The 9,267-nt window shown below is 42.5% G+C and overlaps 2 protein-coding genes across 3 annotated transcripts; both read right to left on the minus strand.

Moving 5' to 3' along the window:
* Positions 1–71: 71 nt before the first annotated feature.
* slc27a1a (solute carrier family 27 member 1a) lies at positions 72–6,726 on the minus strand. 2 transcript variants are annotated; one of them, XM_034088556.2, is made up of 13 exons: positions 6,288–6,724; positions 5,856–6,023; positions 5,380–5,774; positions 4,766–4,933; positions 3,809–3,878; positions 3,617–3,708; positions 3,417–3,526; positions 3,110–3,319; positions 2,894–3,020; positions 2,647–2,784; positions 2,288–2,452; positions 1,192–1,338; positions 72–1,095 (listed from the first exon to the last, which is right to left on the minus strand). In XM_034088556.2, exons 2-13 carry the CDS (start codon positions 6,020–6,022, stop codon positions 938–940), a joined length of 1,947 nt encoding a protein of 648 aa, XP_033944447.1. In that variant the 5' UTR covers position 6,023; positions 6,288–6,724; the 3' UTR covers positions 72–937. The 2 variants fall into 2 exon arrangements, with proteins under 2 accessions (XP_033944447.1, XP_033944450.1); XM_034088559.2 differs by lacking the exon at positions 1,192–1,338 and having other exon boundaries at positions 6,288–6,726.
* Positions 6,727–7,062: 336 nt separating this feature from the next.
* ptger1c (prostaglandin E receptor 1c (subtype EP1)) lies at positions 7,063–8,292 on the minus strand. The gene is made up of 2 exons (XM_034090095.1): positions 7,408–8,292; positions 7,063–7,281 (listed from the first exon to the last, which is right to left on the minus strand). Exons 1-2 carry the CDS (start codon positions 8,290–8,292, stop codon positions 7,063–7,065), a joined length of 1,104 nt encoding a protein of 367 aa, XP_033945986.1.
* Between the last annotated feature and the right edge of the window lie 975 nt (positions 8,293–9,267).

The raw sequence follows: 9,267 nt of genomic DNA on the forward strand, positions 1-9,267 counted from the left end.
TTACAGCACTACATTTCCAAGTGAGCAAAAAAAGAAATGCAGCTCTATCGTTCTTAATGACATGAAACAAATTTGTTTTAAAATATTTAATTTGAGTTACAACAAAATATGTAGTCTTGGAGATGTGAAATTGTAAATAGCTTTAAATACCCATATATTACACTCATAAGATTAGTTTTATAAAATGACACTTGTGGCTCAGCTTTGCATGGCAAAAGATCACTCGTGATCACCACAACCTGTTGAGCTCTTTTCTAAGAAAAGCTAATTTAAAAAAACAAACATTTGAAACACAGATCTGATATTTCACATAAGGCACATACTGTCACAACCTTCGTGTATCTGCAAACAAGTGCCAGTTTTGTTCAGAGGTTTAAATATGACATAAGTGAGATTAGTTTTCCTTTAAAAAGAGACTACGGTTAGTGCTTTATCTAGTAGCTGCATATGAAGTCTGGCCTTCAGCTTCATCCAAACACACATCAGTAACTCCATAGCTCTCCACTCAAGTATTGCTTGAACCTACACATAATTGTTCTTTAAGCCTTCTTCATATATGGGAATATACCCTGTAACAGTTTGACTTGATGCTACCGCATGTATCCTACTTCAAATCGGTTGTGTGCTATACCCACTCTGTGCGGTGATGCTTAAAGGCTTTTTGAGGTGTTCATGTATAATTATTACACAACAAATTATTAAAGGAAATAAATGCCCTTACATTATTGTCTGGAGTGTTAATCATACAAGGTTTAAACTTCATCTGTTACAATACTCTGCCTATGTAAGTAGTCTTCTCACCCGTTTCCTGAAAGGTTATAATCCTGTCAGTGGTGCACCCAAACTGACTGATCCCTACACCAGCAGCGTATGCATATGTTCTCTCCACGGCATCTATTTTCTGAGGCAACACGACTGCCCTGCAACGGCCTCCATGTCATAGAGACATTCTTCCCTCGGCTATAGCATTATATAGCTCCTCGTCTACAGCCTCGTAACATGCGGCTCTAGTGTTTAAAAAGTAGATCTGGTCAGTACTGCGACGTGGGTCGTATCCCTCCCTCTGCAGCCTGGTTTTCTGGATCTTAAATGTACCTGTTGATACATTAAATAGATTATGATTTGTTGATATACAAATCTAAAGTGAGGTTGATATTTCTTTCATTCAGAATGGATATCAGGACACTGTACCTGTAGTGTCCACCTGTGGTGAAATTCGAAGGAACACGGGGCGAGCATACGAAGGAAGCGCATGCTGGACTTTCTGCAGGAAGCTGTTACAGTCAAAAGTTCCTGTTGTGTCTGCAATGGCAGCCATGCCGGCCTTACCTTCCACACCTGGCAAGACACATGGAGATACATGCTCGTCAAGTAGTGAGCACAGTTACAAGCTATATGCATCAAATACAAATAACAGTTATGGTTGCAACGTGAGGCTGAAAGCATTAAAGGTGACATGCCATGCTTTTCCGGTTAGTACCCGTCCCCTTGTGTGTTATGAAGGTTTTTATGCATGTAAACGGTGTGCAGAGTCAAAACCCTCAAAGTACACCCTGTAGCGAGTAAAACTCTAAAACAGAAAATACCTCCCCAAAACGCCTCGTTGGAGATACGTCAATGTCCATTTGATTCTTCCGGGTACGCATGATGTCAACCGCACCCGGAACCAAATGGACCAATCCGTGGAGCCGTTACGTTAAGCCCCCGCTGATTGGTCCAAATGGACCAATCCACGGACTTCCTCACACACTCAGTGCAGGCAGCTCTGCTGATTTCTTCTCCCTGGCTGCAGGTTGATAACAGACAGTTGGGATCGCGGCGAAATTCTCTCTGCAGACCCATTCTCACAGCGTTTATCAACCTTTTTCTTACTCAATATCAAGCCACACTTATTGTTTTTACTTCGGCTGTGACTTTGTGTGTGCTCAGGATGAGTTTGGCTGTGTATCGCTAAACAAGGAAACAACACCTCCACGGAGCTTAGCGCGATTCACAACGTCCCGACCAATCAGAGCACACTGTGCTCACAGGGAGGGTGGGGGCTGGAGCTATTGGAGCTACAACGAGCCGTTAAAGGCAGAGAGTGAAATTCAGTGAATACACATAGTTTACAGAGATGCTGTTTGAGAAACCAATGTGAGTTTGGAAAATTGCACAATATAAATCTATTTTAGTAGACCTCAACAATGGAATTATGATCAGTGGAAATGGCCATGACATGGGACCTTTAAGATAAGACTTTATTTATCCCGAAGGAAATTGTTAAGCATGCAGAGTTAACCATTACCTGCCACTGTCACTCCATACACTGCCACATCAGTCTGACACAGAAGACTGCTGAGGACGCCCTCTACCTCTGTGGTGGAGACATTTTCTCCTCGCCAGCGGAACGTGTCACCACCACGGTCACGGAAGTACATGTAGCCAAATTCATCCATCACCAGCACGTCACCTGGAGAAGACATATGGGTAGTACATTTGAATTTGAAAAAGATTCCATGTCTGGTCAAATACAAATTACCCCTACTCAGCACAGACAAAGGAAGCCTGGCAATACAACATTGACATTATTTGTTAGCGTTTCTTTATCTTGAAGAATAACACGACTTTTTGCAGATTTACAAAAATATTAAAAAGATTGGTAACCTGATAAATATGCAGAATCATTTTTCTTGAAGACATTGTGAGCTATCTTCTTTTTAGTAGCGTCCTGGTTAGCGTATCCATCAAAACGCCGTAATGGATCCTGCTGGTTGATACGACCCACCAGAAGCCCTGGCTCCCCTGCAAGACATGAAGGCGTTTAATGGCGTGATTTCAGAAGACTAAAACCTTTGAAAACATGTCCCAAATCTAGAAAAAAAATCATTATGGTAGTATTCATATTATTTACCAGGGCGGCAAGTCACACAGAGCCCCCGGCTGTCTCGAACCAGCTCCATGCTGTCCTCGTCCACCCTCACCAGACGGATTGGGTAAATATTGGGGAGAATGCGACTGTTGAATCCGCAGGCTCCCACCTGGCATCACAGAATAAACTCAATTCTCATCCGAGTCCCATTTTATCATGGAAGTCACACAATTTAAAAAAAAAGCAGTGTTTGCTGACCTTGCCATCCATGTTGGCGATGCTGCAGTTGCACTCTGTTGCTCCATAGAACTCGCCAATCTGTGCCACCCCAAAACGCTCTGTGAAGGCCTCCCACACACTGGGGCGCAGCCCGTTCCCCACCGCCAGCCGAACTTTGTGTCCTTTTTCTGACGGCCGTACTGGCTGAGACAGGAGGTAGCGGCAGATCTCCCCAATATACTGCACCACCTACAACGGGATAACATAGTTGTCATTGTGGCTTGTTCAGTATAAATGTTTTATTGATTAAGTAAAATTCTGGATATTTTCCAAGAAAACCTCTTACAGTGCAGTTGTACTTAATGCAATCTTCCCAGAAGCGGCTGGCAGAGAATTTCTTCTTCACTACCACAGTGAGGCCATGGATCAGACATTGACCGACGCCCATGATATTACCTGGGAAAAAGAAAGAGCTGACACTTTGGTTATGCACACCTAAAACAGGTGAAGTGTATTGTTCAAGAGCTGGAGCCTGCCATCAAATACCTGCTGAGTGATAGAGAGGCAGGCAGTCATAGATGATGTCAACTGGGCTCATGCGAAAGGCGAAATATCCAAAAGCAGCAATTCTGTAGTAACTGCAGTGGGAACACAGGAGAGATTCTCAGACATCTATCATTAACTGAGCAGCAACTGTAACAATTCTGGAGAGTGGTGCTTTTATTGAGAGCAACGTACCGACTGTGTACAACAATGGCAGCCTTTGGCAGTCCTGTGGTGCCGGAGGTGTAAATGTAAAATAGACGGTCTGCAGAAGAAAAATACAATAGAGCATTAATAAAGAAACATATAGGTTCACAGCATTTCAGTTACTGTTGGAATGCCATCAATAAACCTAAAGAATGATGGGACATGAAATGCAATTTTCGGCTTTGCTTTTCCTGGGCATCATAGCCCTCTAGTTTGTTTGGAAAGGGTATATCTAGGGCTAGGACATGTAATGATGACTTTTATATAATATTCATCTGAGACAGATGTACCATTATTCAGGGTTATGAATTGTGATTCAGACAGTATCTTAGTGAGTGATTCATACCAACTACTGACTGCTGCCCAGAGAAAACTGTCAATATCTGTCTTGAATTCAAAATGACTCATGACTTTTAAGGTTTTTCACAGCCATGCATTCCCCTCATCCCACCTGAGTCACATAATGACTAGGAATCAATTTTACTTCTCTGCTCACACCCATCCCGGGTGTGAGCAGAGTGAAACAAATAAATTGATGTAGGACACAAACTTTGGGAATTTAGTATAGCGCTATAGTTAACAGTAAGCTGCAAATCTTTTAGTCTATACCTATTCAAACATTTGCCAAATGATTTTTCCAGCTTGTTAAATGTGAATATTTTCAGATTTCCTAATGACTCTAAACATAACATTTTAGAATAACAAATAGGTCTTTGGTAAGCATAACATTTTTCACTATTTTCTGACATTTTATAGACCAAACATCAAATTGATTAATCCAAAGAAGAACCAACATATTATTCAAAAAAGTATTTAGTGACAACCCCAGTTTACCAGCCGAATATTGGACATAGTTTGAATAGGGTATTTCAAAAAGGAACTTCTCATTAAGATACATATGAAGTCTTAGACAGAGGTACACTTGATTTCAGTGACTGTACTCACCATTCATGCCTTTGGGGGGAACACAAGGTGTGGGGTGATGTTTAGGTGACAAGGCTAAGATTGGGTCCAGAGGTTGAGCACCCGGAAGGGCCAGATGTTCTGCACCGAGGTCCCCTGTACTGAACCGTACCATGGCCTGGTTCATGGAGGAACTGACCTCCGACATGGCTGCCATTCAGTAAGAGGAAAAGGAGAGAAGAAGAGAGGACATCAAGTTAGATCAGGCACGCTAGTTAAAATTAAAACATAATCTAAATTATTTACAGTAAATAAAGTAGTCACACACACACAAACATCAGTGGTGTGTTTATGTTGCAAAAGAAAGCCAACACAATAGAATTTTGACTAACTTCAAAAAGGGATGGACTGTGCAATGTGATCAGCAACAGCATGTCCTGATCGCATGATATTCAGGAGACAGTTATAATGTTACACACACAAAATAAAAATAAAAGGGTGACAACACCACCTCCCTTGATGTTACACAAGAACATTGAATTAAACTGTACTCATTCCAGTAATCATCTGACTTGTTCTGCCCTAAATAAGATGTTATCCTGCAGAACAGCATTTTACAATGTACCTTTCCAACTACCTTGTTGATGCATTCTTACCATCAGCAAGCTCAGTTCCAAACACAATGGCCCGGGACCCGGACACCCCAACACAGTGCACGAGGGAATCATTCCGCAGGTTGAAGTTGATGAGTGCAGCTTCCACCCCAACCTTAGCCAAGCCCAGCCAAAGAGCCACCTGCAACGGTCTGCTTTCCATGAAGAGGGCCACCACATCACCCGAGACCCACCCCTGACCTCTGGCCCAGTGGGCCACGGCATTAGACATCTCGTCCAGCTGAGTGAAGGTCCATATTTCCCCTGTGGCCTCATAGATCAGTGCTGGTTTATTTGGGTGCCGTTTCACTGTCTGAGCGAATATGGAAGGAATGTTACTTCCATTACGCATGTAGCGCCATAGAGCCACCTTCACTCTCATCAGCACATACAGGCCACTGGGGATGGGGAACATTTGATAAATTAGGATGTAAACAAAAACGCATGACCATAACTATATTTGTACATGTTTAACTTACTTGAGGTCTCTCTTGGCGGTGCGTGCTGCGATGTAGAAGTATTTCCAGCTGCTTGTGCCCAGATAAAATCCGAGGCCTGCTGCCAGACTCCACGGCCAGGAGACCCCAAAGAGGCGCAGCAGTCCCATGGACCCCAGAGAGGCTGAGACACTCGCCGCATTGTGCATTCTTGTCATGGAGGAAGGGGAAACATATGGGCTTTGAGGATATAATGGGCATAAACTGAAGCCTACACGCAGGAGGTTGGATTAATGTAGGCTAGTGCAAACTGGTACACACAACTTTGTTGTTAGGAAAGGTTTAAACAATAATATAAAAGCTTTGAGCAGGGATAAAGTTGCCACATCACTCGTATTTAAACTGATATCTTTCAAGGTCACATAATATATCATCGTCAACAATATCTTCATCCATGCATCGCACATAACTTACCTACGAGTCAATAGACTGAAGCGATGTCACCTTTCACCCGATAACCTAGTCGCTGTGCACAACTTGGTAACAATTGAGTACCAGAAATCTTCCTCCGGTTGTTGAAAACGTCGAGATAATATACAATTTTGCCTAACAATCAATAGTTTTCAAGTGTTTTACCACAGTTTCAGATCAGTTTACGTCAGCGCGGTTTTTGTTATCGTTAACTAAGCTAGTAAACAACTTACATTCCAACGACATTTGGAAATATGTCAAACGTACGTGACAGTGTCCAGTAGGCTGATATATACGGGCGAAAGTTCATAATTTGAGCCCGAATTGCTAAAGTGATCCGAAACTGAATGAGAGCAGTGAAATGCAGAGCGAATCAGGCTAGTATCTGTACTCCATATTGAACAGTCATTGCCAAAGAAGCACCGCCCATCCCGGCTGTGAGCAATCTCCAGCAGCTCAGCCATTTGCTAAACTCGGCGCTTGTCAAGGTTTTCTCAATTTTGATTGGGCAATACTAACCCACGACCAATTTCCCAACCACCAGTTTTGCAGGTGGCTGCTGTTGATAGTAGCACAAGCACAGACTACTAACTAAATGTTGGGAAATGTTGGGGAAGTCTGTTCGCATCCCTTATTCACACTGCTGCATTGTAAGCCTGGCTTGCTGAATATTGACCTCACAAAGCCTTTTAGAAAAAAAAAACACAGCCAGTTGTATATTTTTCACCACACACAAGAAAAGATCATTTATTTTTGTTAGAGCAAAATGGTCAAATGGTCATTGCAGCATGAAGGCTTGCCTGTGTGAGTCTGCAAAGGACCTATTTTCTGTCACTGTGGCACAGCAAACTCTAATAAGCACTGCTTTCCTCAGTAAGATGTAAACCCAAGGGTCCAAGATTTGATTCCAGGATGCCATACGTAAGCCCAGAAGAATGAAACCATCTTTCTCTTGGGTTGAGGTTCTTTGTTTGAACTGCATCACAAGAATATGGATCTATTTGGAAAGATACACAGAATCAGTCATACTATTACATTATCATTAACAATATTCTTAAAAACACCGGACCAATGTGTAATGGTTGTGGAAACAAATGATACAATCTAAAAGAGTACTACTTACAAGAAAGGGGCTCCAACATACACAGGAAACCACTGTGATTACTGCCAGTTGCACCATCATCTCCACATTCAACGAACGAGAAAAGGTGGAAGATGTGGATGATGCACGACGAGTGCAGCGAGCTGCTGATTTTGTATTTACATTGTGGGACTTCTTCCTGGCTTGCAGCAATGCCAGACCACTCAGGATGTTGCAGAGTAGGGAAAAAGTAAGCGCGGTAAGACCCAAACATGAGAAGGCCAGAGCCAAATTGGTGTCGGCTGTAGACCTCGGACCATGGATAGGTAAGAAACACCATGTACCAGGAAACTGGGTAGTATAGGTGCCCACCTCAAATAAAGGTAGAATTGCCAGCACAAATGCAAGAGAGGACAGCAATAACACAACTCGCCACACATGACCCAATGTGACCATAGCAGCGTGGAAAAAGGGCCGGGTGATGGCCACACAGCGCTCTACTGCCATGGCAAAACCCAACAGTAAAGGGCATAAGCCAAAAAAGACCATGCTGGCCCCAAATATCTGGCAGAATACTTTGGTGGGCTTCACGGCCTTCATTTGATTAATCTGATCCGTGTGCAGATACAAAGCAAATGCGCCCGGGATAACATGACCTGCAAGATCAGCCAGAAGCAAAGCTACTGTAAGAAGCAGAAATGGGGATTTGGATGGGCGGCGGAATCGGACACGGGACTTAGCCAGGATGCCCAGAGCTGTGAGGTTGGAGATGGCGCCAAATGTCATAGTGAAGCAGGACACCCCCAAACTTGACGATTTCATAGGTAGCAAGGTGCTGCTGTTCAGCCAGGGACGCGGCTGCTCAGAGGAGTTCATCTTCAGGTTCTGCAGAAGGATGGATGGTGTAGAGGTAGAAAATGTAGTCATAGACGCTGTTCTCATCTTCAGTATTACCTATGGAGAAATTGCAGGCAAAGTATAAATGCTTCTAATAATTCAAACAAAGGCAGTGAGTGATAGTTTCAGGCAAGGTTTTTATATAATCTTTTCTGCTTTTAAAATGTGTCTCGAGTTATTCATAGACAGGAGAGGTCTTAAATGCAAAGTTGTGTACGAGTGAATGCTACATGCTTCTCTGAGCTACTCAAATAAATGTGGTCTGCCAGTGACACTAAAGATTTCGACCATAATAAGAAGAGAAGCTACTGCAAAGGAAATAATAAAGAGGAATGGATGAAACACAGCCTGAGCTTTTTTTCTGTGCAAGCACATGCAGGTTGAAGTGTTTGCTTATACATTGATGGATTATCACAAATTCTAACAAATTCAATGCACAACAGAAGATACAGAAAAAAAACCATCAATATAAGGGATTGAGTTTATGGCAATGCGTCATATTTGTAGGATATTTTTAGAATTTTGCAGGGTGATTACTTCTTCATTACTGTTGGTTGACAGTCACAGACGGTGGACAGATTTGTAACGAGACACACGACATAGGCCTCAAATACAGAACAAACTATGCCAATTTCCCTGAGGAGAAAATGATCAACATTTACTAAACTTTCCTGTCATTTATGGTGTGGAAATATAGGGAACTTATGTTATTTCTGCTGATTTTATGTGTGTAGTTTAATTTATCATCTGCTGTTTCACAAAAAGTTTAACACATGTGTTTCCACTGCTCAAATTGCTCACCTGCTATAATCGTACCTGGCTAATTGTTATCTTTGCCACTCTTCCACAGCCAGTTGCTTAGTTGGTTCCTTAACTCATTATTCCCAGTTTACATTTAATTTCGGCTGAACTGTCATAATGTCATCAGACTGCATCAGATTGCCTAGGCTGGGAATAGAGGGTTTGGGTTTCAAATTTGGAATATGCTACACAATAACACAGAAT

The sequence above is a fragment of the Pseudochaenichthys georgianus genome, chromosome 8, assembly GCF_902827115.2.
Source record: "Pseudochaenichthys georgianus chromosome 8, fPseGeo1.2, whole genome shotgun sequence".
Taxonomy (NCBI): Eukaryota; Metazoa; Chordata; class Actinopteri; order Perciformes; family Channichthyidae; genus Pseudochaenichthys; species Pseudochaenichthys georgianus.